This window comes from Balaenoptera acutorostrata, chromosome 19, assembly GCF_949987535.1.
Source record: "Balaenoptera acutorostrata chromosome 19, mBalAcu1.1, whole genome shotgun sequence".
In the NCBI taxonomy this organism is placed as follows: Eukaryota; Metazoa; Chordata; class Mammalia; order Artiodactyla; family Balaenopteridae; genus Balaenoptera; species Balaenoptera acutorostrata.
In genome coordinates this window covers 66,110,357-66,131,138 of record NC_080082.1, presented here as the reverse complement: position 1 = coordinate 66,131,138, position 20,782 = coordinate 66,110,357, and the positions used below count along the sequence as shown (strand labels likewise).

Below are 20,782 nucleotides of genomic sequence, written 5' to 3'. Positions count from 1 at the left end.
AATGTCCACCTTTCTTAGCTGTCTTGGTTCTCTAATTATGAGTCTCATTTCCTGACATAGCTCACCTACTGAGAATAATGTGACATACTTTAGGTGCTTAACACATATTTATTGAGGCAGTGAATATGGGTTTGACCCCCTTCTTCATGTTCATTTCTAAGAGTCTGGCAGTTTTTACTTAAATGTTTTTTTCTTTTCCTCTCCCTTCCAGGCTATAATTTTGCAAGGTTTTCCAAAATGAAAACTGAATAATATTTAGGGAAAAAGCTCCTCAGATTGGCCTTAAACAAAGCCAGACCTTTTGCACAGATTCCTTCTCTCACTACTCAGACCTCACCTGTCATTTTCACCTGATCTTTTCAGGCATGTCATATTTGGTGGTACCCAGCATTATGTCTTATTTCTGAACAATTTGCACATGCTTCTAATATTTAACCATGATAATACTTTTTGAAAACCTGTAATTTTGGAAGGAACAAAAGTTGTACATGAGGTGCCATACTGCATCTTTATCCATGAATGATATCAGATATTGAGACAGTTTTGGTATATTGGAAGTCTGCAAGCTTCTCCTAATAATAGACGTATATTTGCCTGCAAGGTGTTTTAATTGAACCTCTATTAAAAATTATTTTACCTAAGTCTGAATTTTAAAAAATTTTTTATTTTATATTAGAATATCGTTAATTAACAATGTTGTGTTAGTTTCAGGTGTACAGCAAAGGGATTCAGTTATACATATACATGTATCTATTCTTTTTCAAATTCTTTTCCCATTTAGGTTATTACAGAATATTGAGCAGAGTTCCCTGTGCTACATAGTAGATCCTTGTTGGTTATCTATTTTAAATATAGTAGTGTGTATATGTCAATCCCAAACACCCAGTTTATCACCACCACCACCCCCAACCCCACCCGGCCACCTTTCCCCTTTAGTAACCATAAGTTAGTTTTCTTAGTAGGTGAGTCTGTTTTCTATTTTGTAAATAAGTTCATTTGTATCTTTTTTTTTTTTTTTAGATTCCGCATATGAGTGATATCATATGATATTTGTCTTTCTCTGTCTGACTAACTTCACTTAGTATGGTAATCTCCAGGTCCATCTACGTTATGTAAATGGCATTGTTTCATTCTCTTTAATGGCTGAGTAGTATTCTATTGTATGTATGTACCACATCTTCTTTATCCATTCCTCTATCAATGGGCATTTAGGTTGCTTCCATGTCTTGGCTGTTGTAAACAGTAGTGCAGTGAACATTGGGGTGCATGTATCCTTTCAAACCATGGTTTTCTTCAGATATATGCCCAGGAGTGGAATTGCTGGGTCATATGATAGCTCTATTTTTAGTTTTTTAAGGAACCTCCATACTGTTCTCCATAGTGGCTGTACCATTCTATTGGGTTGGCCAAAAAGTTCGTTCCGGTTTTACAGAAAAACCCGAACGAACTTTTTGGCCAACTCAATACATTCCCACCAACAGTGTAGGAGGGTTCAATAACAGTCTGAGTTTGATGACCTGGTGGTAATAGAAGTGAAAACTTGGTGAGAACTATGAAATAACCCACAGAGTTGGGTTTTCTCTTTCCTACTTTACACCTCTGCCAGTATGGCTGACTAAGGTCAGCCTCTCCTGAGGTTGAAGGGATTCAGTATTTTTAATTTTGCTAAGGAAAAATGATGAGAAAGGATAATGTTATTAGAATCCAATGTGATATTATCTGAACGGGAGAGGTTTTGAGATATGTTACACTCCAGAATAAACGGATAACATTATAGCAAATGGAAAACAAACTCAACATGACTAATTACTAATATAAAAAAATTTTAAATAATAGTACAGAATATTAAAAAATCCTAGAAAAGTGAGGAGGGTGATAGGAAAAAACCCACAAGAACTAATCAAACAGCAACAAATGGACTGACTCACAGCTGAAATCATTTCATCTATAATCCTGCTCCATCTCCCTCCAGCAACTGCTTATGCTCAGACAAACTCCAAAAGTCGTGTCACTACATCCCTAAATACTTAAGTAAGGGAATTCCCTGGTGGTCCAATGGTTAGGACTCCACGCTTTCACTGCCGAGGGTGTGGGTTCAATCCCTGGTCAGGGAGCTAAGATCCCGCAAAACATGTGGTGTGGCCCCCCAAAAAAGAAAAACCCTTAAGTACCTGTACCTAATAGACAAGGACATTTTTTGTTTAACTTAATTGTAGTATTTTATCATATGTAACTATAAACAATAATTCCTCCATATTATCCAGTACCAAACAGTATTCAAATATTCCTGAATGTTTATATTTTGACAGGTTCATTTAAAGAATCATGAAATCATTTCTTATTTGTTATTATATTTTATAGCTCTTGATTTTATAATTGTCTATGGATAACTCCCTTTTTAAAATTATTTATTTATTTTTGGCCACGTTGCGTCTTCGTTGCTGTGCGCAGGCTTTCTTTTTAGTTGAGGTGAGCGGGGGGCTATTCTTTGTTACGGTGTGCAGGCCTCTCATTAAGGTGGCTTCTCTTTTTGCGGAGCACAGGCTCTAGGTGCATGGGCTTCAGTAGTTGTGGCTCGTGGGCTCTAGATCGCAGGCTCAGTAGTTGTGGCGCACGGGCTTAGTTGCTCCATGGCATGTGGGATCTTCCCATACCAGGGCTCGAACCCATGGCCCCTGCATTGGCAGGCGGATTCTTAACCACTGCGCCACCAGGGAAGCCCAGTAACTCCCTTTTATACATTAATTTTTTTTTGTTTGAAAGAGATCATATTCCATGTAGAATTTTCTGATACTCTGATTTGGTGTACTGCCTTCTCATGATGTCTTTTAATGTGACCTCCCATGCTTAATATTTCCTGCAAAAAGGTAGTTATTTTAGAGATGAGATCAGATTCAGAATTATTCATTTTTCTCTTTTGTAAGATTATGATCAATGTAGTCAGTGTGTCAACTGCACCTGAGTCACTCTCATCTAAGGGCTTTAGCAGCCATTGATGATTATTGCCTGTACCATCAATGTAGGTGATGGTTCTACCCTCCCTTTTCCTGTATTAGGTGGAACATGTTTTTTACAGACAAGAAAGGTATTGGAGGAGAAGTTCAGATAGAAAAAAATATGCAAAAGTATCTGGATTCTTTTTATCTCTCCTTTCTCAGTGTGATGATTTGATCCTTTGCTATTCTTCAAATAGAGGGTTTTTTTTTTTTAGTAGTAGTAGTAGTAGTAGTAAACGTAAAGGATTTTTACAAATTTATTCTTTAATCCATTGTAGATACAGTTGACCCTTAAACTGTGGGGGTTAGGGGTGCCAACCCCCTACATAGTCAAAAATTTGAGTGTAACTTTTGATTCCCCCAAAACGTAATTACTAATAGCCTACTGTTGACCAATACGTATTTTCTATGTTATATGTATTTTATACTTAAGGGTAGAGAAAAGAAAATGCTGTTGAGAAAATCATAAGGAAAAGAAAATACATTTACAGTATTGTACTGTATTTATGGATGGCCAACAGGCACATGAAAAGATGCTCAACATTGTTAATCATCAGAGAAATGCAGATCAAAACCACAGTGAGATATCACTTCACACCTGTCAGAATGGCTATCATCAAAAAGACCACAGGATTTCCCTGGTGGTGCAGTGGTTAAGAATCTGCCTGCCAGTGCAGGGGACATGGGTTCGAGCCCTGGTCCGGGAAGATCCCACATGCTGTGGAGCAGCTGAGCCATGCACCACAACTACTGAGCCTGCGCTCTAGAGCCCACGAGCCACAACTATGGAGCCCATGTGCCACAACTACTGAAGCCCGAGCGCCTAGAGCCTGTGCTACACAACAAAGAGAAGCCACCAATGAGAAGCCCACACACCGCAATGAAGAGTAGCCCCAGCTTGCTGCAATTAGAGAAAGATCATGCGCAGCAAGAAGACCCAATGCAGCCAAAAATTAAAAAAAAATAAAAAATAAGATAAGACCACAAATAACAAGGATGTGGAGAAAAGAGAACCCTCCTACGCTGTTAGCGGGAACGTAAATTGGTGCAGCCACTGTGGAAAAGAATATGGAGGTTCCTCAAAAGAACTAAAACTAGAACTACCATATGATCCAGCATTGCCACCCCTGGCTATTTATCCAAACAAACAAACAAAAACCCACTAATTTGAAAAGATACATGTACCCCAGTGTTCATAGCAGCATTATTTACAGTAGCCAAGATATAGAAGCAACCTAAGTGTCCATCAATAGATGAGTGGATAAAGAAGATGTGGGATATATATAGTTGTATATATCTTTGATATATGTATTACATATATTATGTGTATATGTTTAATAGAATAGAATACTACTCAGCCATAAAAAGAATGAAGTTTTGTCATATGCAACAACATGAATGGACTTGGAGCGTATTATGCTTAGTGAAATAATTCAAAGAGAAAGGCAAATACTGCATGATATCACTTATATGTGGAATCTAAAAAAGAAGACAAAATGGTGAAGATAACAAAAAAGAAACAGGGACTTCTCTGGTGGTCCAGTGGTTAAGAACCCGCCTTCCAATGCAGGGGACTCAGGTTTGATCCCTGGTTGGGGAACTAAGATCCCACATGCTGCGGGGCAACTAAGCCCGCTCATTGCAACTACTGAGCACTTGAGCCACAACTGGAGAGCCCGCATGCCGCAATTGCTGAGGCCTCAAGCCACAACTAGGACTCGATGCAGCCAAAAATTAAATAAATAAAAATATGTTAAAAAGACTCACAGATACAGAGTACAAACTAGTGGTTACTAGCAAGGAGAGCAAAGGGGAGGGGCAAGATAGAAGTAGGGGATTTAGACGTACAAACTACTCTGTATAAAATAAGCTACAAGGATATATTGTACATAAGGAATATAGGCAATATTTTATAACTGTAAATGGAGTATAACCTTTAAAAAGTGTGAATCACTATGTTGTACACCTGAAGCTTATTGTAAATCAGTTCTACCTTAATTAAAAAATAAGATAATGTGAAAAAAATTCATATTTACAGGTATAATAATTTGTATGTTAATAATAAAGCAGCAGTATGATTGCTTCATGATAGCCTAGCCTATACACTAATGAATGAATGATCATAAAATTTTTATGGCATACAGTATTACAATTATATTCATACGAGTTACCTGTGATGACAGGTTGATATGCAGTTTCTCCAATTAAGAGAAAAAGAGAGAGATACTATATAATAATATAATTATTTGAAAGCAAAGTTATAAAACAGTAAAAAACTAACACATTATTAATTTTATATTAAATATCACTCACCTTATTCCTATGTAAGGATGGGCTATCCACTTCAATACAAGTCTTTTTTTTTTTTTTTTTTGGCTGCCTCACGCATCATGCGGGATCTTAGTTCCCTGACCAGGGATCGAACCCATGCCCCCTGCAGTGGAAGCGTGGAGTCCTAACCACTGGACCGCCAGGGGATACCTCAATACAAATCTTGCACACAGTGTTCTACGTGATGAATACTTAGGCAATGATGATGATGATGCAAAAAAGTCTCATACAGGTCTTACCATACAGTTATTAGATTTTTACACAAAGACACACACACATACACAACAGATAAGTTTATTAACTGTAAGTCATGATGATTATTTACTGTTCACTAAGTGGAAGTGGATCATCATAAAGGTTTTCATCCTTGATGTCTTCATGTTGAGTAGGCTGAGGAGGGGGAGGAAGAGGAGGGATCGGTCTTGCCCTCTTGGGGTGGCAGAGGTGATAGAGGTGGAGGAGGTGGAAGGGGAGGCTGGAGAGGCAGGCACGCTTGGTCGAACTTCACAGAAATACATAATTTCTGTCCGACTTCTTTACTTTTTCATTTCTTTAAAACTGTTTCTGTATGGTACCAATCCTTCTTCCACTGTTTGCTTTAGTTTCAGTGCCCGTATCATACAAGGGTCCATGTCGTAAAAGAAGTCAAAAGCAGTCTTGAATAGTCAGAACTCTTCGCCAGATTGTCTAATGTCAATTTGTTTTCAGGCCCTGATGCTTCTACATCACCTTCCTCATCGTCTGGCACTGGTTTGGAAGCACTCGTGTCCATCAAGTCGTCTTCGTGAATTCCTCTGGAGTGGTGTTCAGTTAGCTCTTGAATTTCTCCAAGATCCATATCTTGAAACCCTTCACCTTCACACCTTTTTTTTTTTTTTTTGTCATATCCACAATCTCTTTCATGATTTCCTTGATTGGCTTTGTTTTATTTATTTATTTATTTTAATTTATTTTATTTTTGGCTGTGTTGAGTCTTCATTGCTGCATGCGGCCTTTCTCTAGTTGCAGCGAGTGGGGGCTACTCTTCATTGCGGTGCACAGGCTTCTCATTGCGGTGGCTTCTCTTGTTGCAGAGCACGGGCTCTAGACACACGGGCTTCAGTTGCTGCAGCACGCGGGCTCAGTAGTTGTGGCGCACGGACTTAGTTGCTCCGTGGCATGTGGGATCTTCCTGGACCAGGGCTCGAACCTGTGTCCCCTGCATTGGCAGGCGGATTCTTAACCACTGTGCCACCAGGGAAGCCCGATTGGCTTTGTTTTAAATCCTGTGAAGTCATCTGGACACAGTTTTCTCCAGTACGAATTTATTGTTTCAGGCTTTATGGCTTTCACAGCTTTTTCTATAGCAACAATAGCATCTTCAATGGTGTAATCCTTCCCAACTTCCATGATGATTTCTTTATCAGGATTCTCTTCCATAGCTTTGGTAATCTTTCCATATGAGGCTTACAGGTTGTTATGATCCCCTGATCTAGAGGCTGAATTAGAGGCATGTGTTTGGGGGCAAGTAGACCACTTTGAAGCCTTTGGTGTTGAACTCATTGGTTTCTGTGTGACCAGGGGCGTTGTCCAATTTAAAAGAACTCTGGGGCTTCCCTGATTATAGGATGCAGCATGATTTATTCAGTCTCCCATTGATAGATACTACATTGATTAATCTTTGTTATTATAAAACAATCAATACCAAATAGCTCTGTTATTACAAAAGACTTGCTCTTGTTGTTAAATTAAAACAATTTGCTACGTGAGCAAATCAATTTTCTGGTAGATTCAAATAAAATCAGTCTCTAACGTACTTTCTAAATTGATGGAGTAGTTTCTACTAACATTACTTTGCATATTATCTTCATTCAGACTGGGTTGGGATCCTTGTAAATTCCTCACTCTTTATAACTTTGTAACTCAAATTGGGGCATGGGTTGAGACCTCTGTGGGTCAGTTGGTCTTTGCTAACAAGTTGGTTCTTTCTCTAAAGGGATCATCTACCAATGGCATGTTTTGGATTGAATGATGCTGGAAGTCAACATGTCTTCTGTTTACACAGAAAGGGCATGGAGCTTTCCCCCAGCATGACTTGCTTCCTGAGTAGTTTCTAGGCCATTAACCTTTGTCCCAGTACCTCTTTGGAGATCAAATTCTTAGCTCCATCCACTGAGTACATTGGCTTCTCCTATTTCCTCGACTGTATCCTGAAACTCCTGGTATATATTAACATTCCTGTGAGAGTATCGAGGAGCAGAAACAGAAGTATGGGGGGGGGGTGGGAAACATATGCATATCTTCCTGGGATATTCCAGATAGATTGAGAGGAAATAGCGTCAGTATCTGTGATATTGATGTAATGTGTTTGAGCCTTGCGGTCTGGGCTAATGACTCTATTGTCTTTGTTCTTTACAGATACAAGCAGTAAGTCCAATACATTCTCAGCAATAGACTTTCTTCTGGACCTTCCTATGAAGCCAGAGCCACATGCACCATCCTGATCCTGGTGAGCATGTTTGGCTTTTTTACTTATTCACTTCTATTTTGTCCTTTTAGATGGCCCTAGTTGTAAACCCAAGCTCTGGGCTGATGAAAACGTTTCTTCACTTGCGTCTTTGTATTTCTCAACATTTTGTCCCTTTGTGCTGATTAGCAGTGACAACCCTGTCTCTAAGTTCTGTTTGTCTGCTGTGTAAGGCAAACATCTTTTTTCCAAATATGGCCTCTGGGCTTTAAGTTCCCTCCAGGACATTCAATCGTGTATTTAATAAATTTTTCTTTTTATGTTTATAGTCTTATAAAGTATGCCAGTTAATCTGTTGGGAATTTTGCATCCACTATTGAATAACAATTGAAATAACTCATAGTAGTTGTAGGATACAAAAGAAACTGTCGAGGAAAGGGGAACCCTTCCAAGGCCGAAGAGTGGGCTCTTGTCTTACACTAGGAAGTGAACTGTCCGAGGAGACACACGTGCTGACAAAGCAAGAGACTTTATTGGGAAGTGATGCCCGGGCAGAGAGCAGCAGGGTGAGGGATCCCAGGAAGAACTGCTCTGCCACGTGGCTCACAGTCTCATGTTTTATGGTGACAGGGTTAGCTTCCAGGTTGTCTCTGGCCAGTCATCTCGCTTGGCCCATAGTCTGACTTAGGGTCCTTCCTGGTGGCTCACACATCTCTCAGCCAAGATGGATCCAGCGAGAAGGGCTCTGGGAGGTTGGTCGTCTCCTCCCTCTTTTGGCCCCTCCCGGTTAGTTTTTGGGTTAGCTTTCTGCTCCCGCACCTTGTTCCTTATCGGAACCTCCTGTTGTGAGACAGCTCAGGCAAGCGGGCCTGGCCAAGGCAGGTGGTTTTAGTCACCAGTTCCCTAATGAAACTATTGTGTAAATAATTATTCAAAGATGTCGCTCGAAAGTAACGTGTGGCTTTTTCAGGTTTTGGGAGTTTGATGGTAGAAATCCAATGCTGATTTGAAATTTTTTTTTTAAATAACTCCAGTTCTTTAATTATTAAGGGAAGGGCTCTGAATCTGGTCCTTTATCTTTTTTTTTTAATTGGAGTATAATTATTTTACAGTGTTGTGTTTCTGCTGTACAAGGAATTGAGTCAGCTATATGTATACATATACCCCCTCCCTCCCTCCCTGCCTCCCTCCTAGGTCCCACCCATCTAGGTCATCACAGAGCACCGAGCTGAGCTCCCTGTGCTATACCGCTGGTTCCCACTAGCTATCTGTTTTACACATGGTAGTGTATTTATGTCAAACCTAATCTCCCAGTTCATCCCACCATCCCCTTCCCCTTCTGTGTTCACACATCCATTGTCTATGTCTGCATCTCTATTTGTGCCCTGGAATTAGGTTCATCTGTACCATTTTTCTAGATTGCACATACATGCATTGATATACAATATTTGTTTTTCTCTTTCTGATTTCACTCTGTATGACAGACTCTGGGTCCATCCACATCTGTACAAATGACCCACTTTCGTTCCTTGTTATGGCTGAGTAATATTCCATTATATATATATATGTACCACATCTTCTTTATCCATTCATGGATAAAGTGTCAGTGGACACTTAGATTGTTTACATGTCCTGACTATTGTAAATAGTGCTGCAATGAACATTGGGGTACATGACTCTTATTGAATTATGGTTTTCTCAGGGTATATGCCCAGTAGTGGGATTGCTGGGTCATATGGTAGTTGTAGTTTTAGTATTTTAAGGGACCTCCATACTCTTCTCCATATAGTGTAGGAGGGTTCCCTTTTCTCCACACCCTCTCCAGCATTTATTGTTTGTAGGTTTTTTGATGATGGCCATTCTGACCACTATGAGGTGATACCTCATTGTAGTTTTGATTTGCATTTCTCTAATAATTAGTGATGTTGAGCAGCTTTTCATGTGTTTGTTGGCCATCTGTATGTCTTCTTTGGAGAAATGTCTATTTAGGTCTTATGCCCATTTTTGGATTGGATTGTTTGTTTTATTGATATTGAGCTGCTTGAGCTGTTTGTATATTTGGGAGATTAATCCTTTGTCAGTTGCTTCATTTGCAAATATTTTCTCCCATTCTGAGGGTTGTCTTTTCGTCTTGCTTATGGTTTCCTTTGCTATGCAAAAGGTTTTAAGTTTTATTAGGTCCCATTTGTTTATTTTTGTTTTTATTCTCAATACTCTAGGAGGTGGGTCAAAAATTTAGGTCCTTAATCCATTTTGAATTTATTTTTGTGTATGGTGTTGGGGAGTGTTCTAATTTCATTCTTTTACATGTAGCTGTCCAGTTTTCCCAGCACCTCTTATTGAAGAGGCCGTCTTTGCTCCATTGTATATTCTGGCCTCCTTTGTCATAGATTAGGTGACCATAGGTGTGTGGGTTTATCTCTGGACTTTCTATCCTGTTCCATTGATCTATATTTCTGTTTTTGTGCCAGTACCATACTGTCTTGATTACCGTAGTAGCCCTGTAGTGTAGCCTGAGGTCAGGGAATCTGATTCATTTTTTGTTCTAATTCTGTGAAAAATGCCATTGCTAATTTGATAGGGATTGCACTGAATCTGTAGGTTGTTTTGGGTAGTATAGTCATTTTTACAATATTGATTCTTCCAATCCAAGAACATGGTATATTTCCCCATCTGTTTGTGTCATCTTTGATTTCTTTCATCAGTGTCTTATAGTTTTCTGAGTACAGGTCTTTTACCTCCTTAGGTAAGTTTATTCCTAGGTCTTTTATTCTTTTTGTTGCAATGGTAAATGGGAACGTTTCCTTTATTTCTATTTCTGTGCATTAATTTTGTATCCTGCTACTTTACCAAATGCATTGATTAGCTCTAGTAGTTTTCTGGTGGCATCTTTAGGATTCTCTATGTACAGTATCATGTCATCTGCAAACAGTGACAGTTTTACTTCTTCTTTTCCAATTTGTATTCCTTTTATTTCTTTTTCTTCTCTGATTTCTGTGGCTAGGACTTCCAAAACTCTGTTGAATAATAGTGGCAAGAGTGGACATCCTTGTCTTTTTCCTGATCTTAGAGGAAATGCTTTCAGTTTTTCACCATTGAGAATGATGTTTGCTGTGGGTTTGTCATATATGATTGTTATTATGTTGAGGTAGGTTCCCTCTATGCCCACTTTCTGGAGAGTTTTTAATCATAAATGAGTTTTGAATTTTGTCAAAAGCTTTTTTTGCATCTATTGAGATGATCATATGGTTTTTATTCTTTAATTTGTTAATTGGGTGTATCACATTGATTGGTTTGTGTATATTGAAGAATCCTTGCATCCCTGGGATAAATCCCACTTGATCATGGTGTATGATCCTTTTAATGTGTTGTTGGATTCTGTTTACTAGTATTTTGTTGAGGATTTTTGCGTCACTGTTCATCAGTGATATTGGTCTGTAATTTTCTTTTTTTGTGATACTTTTGTCTGGTTTTGGTATCAGGGTGATGGTAGCCTCGTAGAATGAGCTTGGGGAAGAGTTTGAAAAGGATAGGTGTTAGTTCTTCTCTAAATGTTTGTTGGAATTCGCCTGTGCAGCCACCTGGTCCTGGACTTTTGTTTGTTGGAAGACTTTTAATTACAGTTTCAATTTCAGTACTTGTGATTGGTCTGTTTATATTTTCTAATTCTTCGTGGTTCAGTCTTGGAAAGTTGTATGTTTCCAAGAATTTGTCCATTTCTTCCAGGTTGTCCATTTTATTGGCATAGAGTTGCTTGTAGTAGTCTCTTATGATCCTTTTTATTTCTGCGGTGTCAGTTGGAATTTCTCCTTTCCATTTCTTTTTTTAAAATATTTATTTATTTTTGGCATACGGCCTTCTCTCTAGTTGTGACATGCTGGCTTGAGTGTGTGGCTCAGTAGTTGCAGCGTGCGGGCTTAGTTGCCCCATGGCATGTGGGATCCTAGTTCCCCAACCAGGGATCGAACCAGCATCCCCTGCATTGCAAGACGGATTCTTTATTTTTAAAAAATTATTTAATTTATTTTTTCGGCTGCATTGGGTCTTTGTTGCTGTGTGCAGGCTTTTCTCTAGTTGCAGCAAGCGGGAGCTACTCTTCGTTGCAGTGCTTGGGCTCTAGGCACACAGGCTTCAGTAGTTGTGGCCCGTGGGCTTAGTTGCTCCGCGGCATGTGGGATCTTCCTGGACCAGGGATCGAATCCCTGTCACCTGCATTGGCAGGCGCATTCTTAACCACTGCACCACCAGGGAAGCCCGTTTGTTCTTTAGTTCTTCTAGGTCCTTGTTAAACATTTCTTCTATTTTCTCGACTCGCGATTTTGGATCATCTTTACTATCATTATTCTGAATTCTTTTTCACGTAGGTTGCCTATTTTGTCTTCATTTATTTGGTCTTGTGGGCTTCCCTGGTGGCACAGCGGTTGAGAATCTGCCTGCCAATGCAGGGGACGCGGGTTCGAGCCCTGGTCTGGGAGGATCCCACATGCCGTGGAGCAGCTGGGCCCGTGAGCCACAATTACTGAGCCTGCGCGTCTGGAGCCTGTGCTCCGCAACAAGAGAGGCCGTGATAGTGAGAGGCCCGCGCACCGCGATGAAGAGTGGCCCCCGCTTGCCACAACTAGAGAAAGCCCTCGCGCAGAAACGAAGACCCAACACAGCCAAAAATAAAATAAATAAATAAAATTTAAAAAAAAATAGTTTATTTGGTCTTGTACTTTTTTACCTTGCTCCTTCATCTGTAACATATATTTTTTTGTCATTTCATTTTTTTTTTTTTTTTTTTTTTGATGAGTGGGGCTGTGTTCCTGTCTTGCTGGTTGTTTGGCCTGAGGCATCCAGCACTAGAGTTTGCAGGCTGTTGAGTAGAGCCAGGTCTTGGTGAGGAGCTCAGGTCTGACTCCTCATTTCTCAAAAGTTTCTGCTTTTAATCAGATAAGGGATGTTCTGGGAAGGTTTCTTTCTGCATGTGTTGATTCTCATCTGCCTCCAGCTCAAGATAATCCCTATGCCAATGTGGCATATTTTGGTCGCCTGCCTTTATATCTGATAAATTCAGCAGAAACACTCTTTCTCATAGTAAGAGTTGCTTCTTTGCAGGAGAGTCTTATCATCTAATCAACTGAGGATCTGAATGTTTTCTCTATGGGATTTATCTAATGTATTCAGTCTTCAGAGGCTCTGTGTAAGCACTTAGTGGCTTACCTAGATGGTCCTTTGAATAGGGCTCCATTACCTGGAATATAAAACCTGTTGTTTCCCCAAGAAAATTATGAGCTTTGAAATGTTTTCTAAATCAAGATCCCAAAAGTTTTCCTTGGTGCAGTTATTGTACTTTTTCAAGAATTCACATATTTTGGAAATGTTCTTAGTGCTTATGAAGTCATGCAATGGTTTTTGCATGCACATGCACTTGTAGGGAGTGCTTGTCCCTTGTTACTTTACATGGTATTTTTAGTTAGAACTTCTTAGCGTCTTTCATACCAAATGATTTATATACATGTAGATTAGCAAATCACTGTCACTAAGTCATTCTCACAGAGAGCCGGTGTGATCTTTGGCAGCTCAATTCAAGAGTAAATACCTCAAGGGAGTTCCCTGGTGGTCCAATGGTTAGGACTCTGTGCTTTCAATGCCAAGGGTGGGGGTTCCAGCCCTGGTTGGGGAACTAAGATCCCACAAGCTGCAAGCCATGGCCAAAAAAGTAAATACCTCAAAATATCCTTAAAGATTTTATATCTTCATCTATTTAAACTCATTAAGTAGATAAAATATACAGAGGAGTTTTATCCACTGCTTTAATTCAGTGTTTTATTTACTCTTTAATTCAGTGTTTTATTCACTGCTGTGAGAACTACATTGCCCAGAGGACCCTGAGCCAGCAAATTCACGTCAGCGTGGAGCCAATGAAGGTCCAGGACAGGGGCATTTCCATGCGTGCCATTGTGTCAGGGCGGGACTACCGGCATTCTCCTAGTGGCAGTCTGTTTCCTACTCAGAGGTTCCAGAGCTCTGGGTCTGGTCTGAGGTGACCAAACTAAAGAGGAGACACGACCAAGAGGAATCGTTGTCCTTGCTGCACAGAGTCGGATCTGAAGCATTGGGTTGCTCCACCCACAGACTCCGATGGCGGCGGCGGTGCTGAGGGACCCACCTCAGGTAAATGCTCATCCTCCAGGCCCTCACCACCCTCACTCCACCAGACACTAAAGCCCTGAGTGCGGGGCACTTGTTCCCGTGCCCGCAGCCCAGGCCCCGGTGTCCAGGATGGTGAGGCGGCCATGGGTGGGGCCCTGGGGCCCTGTTTCTGACAGACAGTGTGATGGCGCGTGGGAGAGGGTCACAGGTGAAGGGACGGCAGGTGTATAGGTTTGGAGGTCGGAGGATTCGGGAAACCTGTTTCTTTAGGCAACAGAGAATTGAGATGGAGTGGCCCTGGATTGGCAGGCTCAGGGGGTTGTTTCTTCATTCTGAAGGCCCTGGGAACCGTGGGGAATTTCAACAAAGAAGACAACTGAAGTTTTCCAAGAGGCTTTTTAAAGGAAGAACAGACTAGAGAGGGTTGATGACAGTGAAGCACAGGGAGACTGAGTCCTTGTGCAGGTCACATAGCTGCTAAGAGTCAGCACTGAGGACTGAATCCCAGAGTTTAGACAGCCTGAGGTCTCTTTGCTCCAGTGGTAAGCAGAGCTATAATGGAGACCAGAGCCCACTGAGCTCCACCATGGTTGCCTGCCTCCACTGACCTCTGCCCACTGGTTCCCATAACAGTTGAAGTGCTTTTAGAATCTACACAAGTAAGGGGAGGGTGTCCTAGGGTCTCACTGATCATGACCCTATATGCATGTGGTGTCTGGGGTTGTGGTATCCTGGGACCCTTCACCTGCCATTCTCCCAGCCTTTAGTCTGGGACCCTGGAGAAACGTCAACCGAGGCTGGAAGTTATATGGAGGTGTTCCCAATTCCAGAAATTAGTAAAGTCAAGTCGTCAAGAGCATAGGTACCAGTATGTGCCAGATGCTTGAAGGTGAGGCCAAGCTGGGAATATTCAGGGAAATATAAGTCTCCTTCTGATGAGAACAGAGCAGGGAGGCAGGACTCAGGCCTGGAATGTCTCCCTGAGAAGTGGGTTTTGATTTTGGAGGTGGTAGGAGCAGTTGGGGGGGTGGGGGGTTGGGTCATAAGATGGAGGTAAACTTACACATGCCTTAACCTGTTCCATCTAGCTGCAGAGAAGAGAAGTCTAGAAATTTGAGACAGAGTTCAGCATTAGACACACATGGGTGGTGACTGCTTGGTGGATTGGGTGGGGCTTTCTGTCACATTTAGGAAGGGGAATTCTTGTCCTGGTGGTAATATTATTAACAGGTCAGGAAGAAGAGAGTAGGTGTCAATTCTGGGTCTCTTTCTTGGGCACCAGGTTGGAGGAAGTGGTCTCTCAGACATAGGTAAAAGGTTTTAAGAGAGGTAGTCATTGAGGGAGGAGAGGATAATCTAGCAGCCACGGTTTCCACGGGAAGAGTGGACATGAGGTGAATGCAGAGGCCTAGGAGTAACTGAGGCAGGATGACCCTGAGGATGGGGCTGCTGCTTATTCACCATTCTTGACTCACCAGAATTTTGTGGTGACCTTTTGTGGATCCTCTGAGGCTGGTTGATGAGCTCAGGGATGAATAGGACAGCTGTGAGTTACTCGGCCCCATGTTACGGGTGGAATTATGTCCCCCTAAGGTCTTATGTTGAAGTATTAATCCCCAGTAACTTAGCATGTGACTGTGTTTGGAAATAGGGTTTTTTATTAATATGAACCCTCATCCAACATGTCTAGTGTCCTTGTAATAATAGGAAATTTGGGCTCAGACACAGAAGGAAGACCACGTGACATCACGGGGAGATGACAGCCATCAATAAGCCAAGGATTGAGGCTGTAAACACAACCAACCCTGCCAACACTTGAACTGTCAGAAAACAAATTTTTGTTGTTTAAGCTAGCCACTATGTGGTACTTTGTTATGGTAGCCGTAGCAGGAGGTGGGGTCCTGCAGAGGTCTGTAGTAGCAGGGCACTCTTGATGCTGTATGATGAGTAACGGGGAGACAAATGGAATTCCTGTGGCTGTGGGGATGCACTTATGGGGTGCACAGAGGCAAGAGGTGCTAAGAAAGATGTGCACACGGAGAGGGAGCATGAGCTGATGATTCCACATCCTTGGTATTAGGGACTTAAGAGTGCAGGTTGAGTCTACATTTGGTTGTACCTGGGAGGTACGCTCTGGTGTATCCCAGGGATATGGCCTGGCTGGGGGCTGGTGGGGCCCTGCAGGCAGGACCATGAGGAGAGAGTGACATTAGTGGCACCAGGGCCTGGTGTCGCCTCTGAGTTGGAGAGCTTGGGAGGAGGGTAAGCATGGGATAGATGTGTGGGTGATGGGTTGTGGATCCTTGGGAGAGAGGCTTTTTGTGATTTCATTTCTCCCCATCATGGCAGGGTAGTGTGACCTTTGAAGACGTGGTTGTGTACTTCTCCTGGGAGGAGTGGGGGCTCCTTGATGAGGCTCAGAGATGCCTGTACCACGATGTCATGCTGGAGAACTTTGCACTTGTGACCTCACTGGGTAAGGCCCTCGCACCCACCCCAGTACCTTGGGCTAGACTCTGATCTTCTCACATTTGAACAGTAGGTTCTGCCTCCTTTCCCAGTTCCCTGGCTGGGTGCTGTGGTTGACAGGGCTGGGCTGAGCGACTGCCCTCTTCTTGAACCTGCAGCCACTGGTGTGCTGCCCCAGTGAGCCTGATGGATCACACCTTACTTGCCCTCTCCCTGGCTGGGTAACTGTCCAGATCCATGGCTCCTCTGCCCAGGTTTTTCTCTCTCCTTTCTGTTGACATTCTTCCTGTCTGTGCCAGCAGTTGCCATTGCTAATATGTTGACTACCTTCGGGGACGATGGGCTTTTTTTTTTTTTTTTTTTTTGGCCATGCCCCATGGCTTGTGGGATTTTAGTTCCCCAACCAGGGATTGAATTTGGGCCCTTGGCAGTGAAAGTGCAGAATCCTAATCCCTGGACGGAGGGGAATTCCCATTGGGCTATTCTTATAATATGCAGAATTTCTCTGGGCCAATGCTAGTCCATCACCTGTCCTGTCGTTGCCTTAGGACTTAGGTCCCAGGCAGTTCAGCTGGGGTCCAGAAAGAAGAGTGCTGGGATGGACATGACTCCAGCCATGGCGAGATGGGCTCAGAGCAGGTCTCTCTTTGGTGAATGGCAGCTGACGGAGGGCATGACATTGAGACTGTATTCAGATCATACAGAACCTGTCCTGTGTCCACCAGTGTGTTGATGGTGATGCCAGTGACCACACCTCATTTCTACCTTTCCTTCCTTACACTGGACACTTCTATAATTTCTGATTCTTCTCTGGGTCCCTGGCTGTCCCCGCCTTTCTACCTTCATGTGTCACCTTTTCTCTACTGTTCCCTCTACAATGTTCCCCAGGATTAGGTCCCACATAATGTGTTGCAAGGCATGCACATATCATTAAATAGACTTTGAATACCATGTAGTCAGTTGCAACCATATCTTCCTGGGCCTGGATACTTGAACGCAGCACTCAAATGTCATCAGCAGCCAAGGCCCTCCTGAAGGGCGTTGGCAGAGAAGTGAATTGGAGATGTTTCTTCCTGTGCTGCACGCCACTCTGACAGCCTCCATCTTGCAAGGGCTCCCTACTTCTTAGGGCTTTCAGAGTCCCAGTACTGCAAAGCAGCTCTTTCATATTTCACCAGCATTTCTGTGCTTTCAGGTTGTTGGTATGGAATGGAGGATGAGGAGGCATTTTCTGTGCAGAGTGTTTCTGTAGAACAAATGTCACTGCGCAAGACTCCAACTCCAGATCCATCCATTCAGAAGACTCACCCGTGTGAGAAGTGTGTCATGGCTGGGAGAGACATTTTGTATCTGCCTGAGTACCAAGGATTGCATCCTGGGCAGAAATCATACACCTGTGAGGCATGTGGAAAACAATTTTGGTTCAGTCCAAACCATCACCAGCACCAGAAGCACAATGATGAGAAGCCATTCAAAAGGGACATAGATAGGGCCTCATTTGTGACGACCTACAGGTTCCATGTTTCAGGGAAGCCCTTCACCTGCGAGGAAATCGGGAAGGATTTCCTGGCTATGTTGAATCTTCTCCAGCATCAGGCCACTCTCAAAGGGGCAAAGCCACACAGCAGCTCCAGGTGTGTGGAGTCCTTTCATAGTGGAAAAAGTCATTACAAGTACAGTGAGTATGAGAAATTGTTCAGCTATGAATACACACTTTTTCAGGATGAGCAACTTCACACTAGAGAAAGTTACTATGACTGTGAGAAACCCTTTAACCAAAGCTCCATCCTTATTAATTGCCAGAGACCTGACACAGGAGCAAGGTCTTATGAGTGCAGTGAATGTGGGAAATCCTTTAGCCAAAGCTACAGACTCATTCAACACCACAGAAGTCACACTGCAGCAAGGCCTTATAAGTGCAATGAATGTGGGAAAGCCTTCAGCTACAAATTAAGACTTGTGCAGCACCTACAAATTCACACTAAAGTGAGACCTTATGAGTGTGGCGAATGTGGGAAGTCCTTTAGCTACAGCTCCACTCTCATTAAACATCAGAGAGTTCACACTGGAGCAAGGCCTTATAAGTGTGGTGAGTGTGGGAATTCCTTTAGCCAAAGCTCCAACCTCATTCAGCACCAGAAGATTCACAGTGGAGCGAGGCCTTATAAATGTAGTGAATGTGGAAAATCCTTCAGCTACAAATGCAAACTTGTGCAGCATCTGCGAATTCACACTGGAGAAAGGCCTTATGAGTGTGGGGAATGTGGGAAATCCTTTAGCCACAGTTCCACTCTTAATCAACACCAGAGAATTCACACTGGAGCCAGACCATATAAGTGTGACGAGTGTGAGAAATCCTTTAGCCAAAAGTCCAACCTCATTCAGCATCGGAGAGTACACACAGGAGAAAAGCCTTATGAGTGTGGGGAATGTGGGAAGTCCTTTAGTCAAAGCTCCCACATCATTCAACACAGAAAACTTCACACCAGATAACCTCATGAATGCAGTGACTGGGAAAAAACCAGTTACAGCCAATGGTCTGTAATTCAACAGAAGTTCACAGCCTGGATAAATTTTATTTGTGCAGCAAAGTTGGGAAAACCTTCATCTAAAGGTCTCTGAGACCTACAGGGAACATGGGTTTTCAGTGTACTAGAACTAGAGTGTCTTTGTGAGGGAGCCATCTGCTTGACGTTGAACCTCATACAGCTGAGCATCCAGAGTGGGAAGGTTCCCCATGAGTTCTAGGTTTGTGGAAAGCTTTTAGGATCCTCTTTGCATATTCTACTGCTGGCTCCGTTGCCTGAATTATGTCCCTTCCAGTTTCTGTGGCAGAAGCCTCACCTCTACCACGTAGTAGTTTCCAGGTTCCAATAGTGTGTATGTCCCTTGCAGTGATCAGGGAAGGCAGATGTCTCTGTCCCATTCTCTACAGAACAGTAGGAGGAGTAATTTTCAAGGGAGGAAGCACCTCTAGTGCCTCTGTGAGAAGTATAAATCAGTTCCCTTTTCCCAGGGATATCACATAATGCTGAGCACTACTGTGGGGAAGCTGTTCCCCAGGTACTGCAAAGGAATCACGTGCCTTCATGTCTAGAGTTGGGTTTTCTGGTGTTGGTTGTAAGACAGGGGTGAGGCTGGAACCTAAATTCACACACACTGGATGTGATTCATACGCACGGGAGGAGGCTGTGGCAGTGAGAAAGGTGTGCCTCTTCTAAAGGTGCCTCCACAAATGTTGTGACTGTGGCTACATTGTGTTGGATGAGGTGTACATGCCATAGCTGTGTTCTTCCTGTAGCTGCAGTCATTGTCAGAGCAAATAAAGCTGTGTATATTCGTGTAGCCTCAGGGCTGTTCACTCGAAGGATACTGCTGCATAGAGAAGAAAATGAGAATAGACAGAAGGGAGATCCTGGAGCCCAGAGATATATAGTTTTTGTGACCTAGCAGCTATTCCTGCCAACTCAAATGATCTTTATGAATACTTTTTCCCCTGTTGGAGGGCTGCCCTTCCCAAGCTTTCTAAACCTTTGGTTATGAAAAAAATGGGGGGGGGATTAGATTTCTATTTAAACAAATTCTTACAAAGGTTTATTGACATATAATTTAAATTGTACAGTGTGGTTAGTTTTGACATAGTGTAAAAACCATGAAACCATTAAAAATAATCCTGATGGTTATCATATCTGTAATTCATAGTTACTTCCCTTTTATTTTTGGCCACACCACACAGCTTCGGGGATCAAGCCTGGGTCGTGGCAGTAAAAGCCCAGAATCCTAACCTGTAGGCTACCAGAGAATATACCCTTTTTAAATCTCTTTCTGCCCTCACAACTACTGATTTACTCTTTCACAGTAAATTAGTTTGTTTCAGAGAATTTTAAGAATTTTATGTTTACTCTTTAAAAATTGTGTTTTCCCTCCATGCTGCATAATTATTTTCTGATTCGTAAATGTTTGCTTATGTAAATACTTCAATTCTTTTTATAGCTGAGTACTATATCCTGTTTAGATGTACCACAATTTGTTTACCCACTTTTCTGTTAATGGCCATTTGGCTTGTTTCCAATTTTCGGCTGTTACAAATAAAGCCTTATGTATATACACAATGGAAAGGAACAGGCGATGAAGTCTCCTTTATTTTTTTCATGTTAGGGGTAACTTGTTTCATCTAGCCCCACTATATTAGTGAATTATATAACACATAAACCTCTTCAGAGTTCATTTCTAAGATGTAAATCTTTCACAGCTCCAATATCAGTGTTCAGACTTCCCACCTTAAAGCTTTTGTGTTTCATAAATTTCTTAACCTAGAGGTAGGTGGATATTACCTCTCTGAAGTTCCCCAATCATTCCACTAGAGTTTGCAACATTCTAGATGTGGTTTGTTGGGTCTCTCAAA

The 20,782-nt window shown here is 42.2% G+C and overlaps 1 protein-coding gene across 1 annotated transcript in view; it reads left to right on the top strand.

The window, feature by feature from the left end:
• The window catches only part of LOC103005707 (zinc finger protein 211-like), a 29,420-nt gene extending 9,163 nt beyond the window's left edge, over nt 1–20,257 (top strand). The window contains exons 2-5 of the mRNA XM_028164803.2: nt 7,725–7,815; nt 13,602–13,929; nt 16,258–16,384; nt 17,573–20,257. Of these exons, the coding sequence (XP_028020604.1) occupies nt 13,897–13,929; nt 16,258–16,384; nt 17,573–18,870 (1,458 nt within the window). The 5' untranslated portion in view covers nt 7,725–7,815; nt 13,602–13,896 and the 3' untranslated portion in view covers nt 18,871–20,257. The remainder of the gene's footprint in view (nt 1–7,724; nt 7,816–13,601; nt 13,930–16,257; nt 16,385–17,572) is intronic.
• The last annotated feature ends 525 nt before the right edge of the window (nt 20,258–20,782 follow it).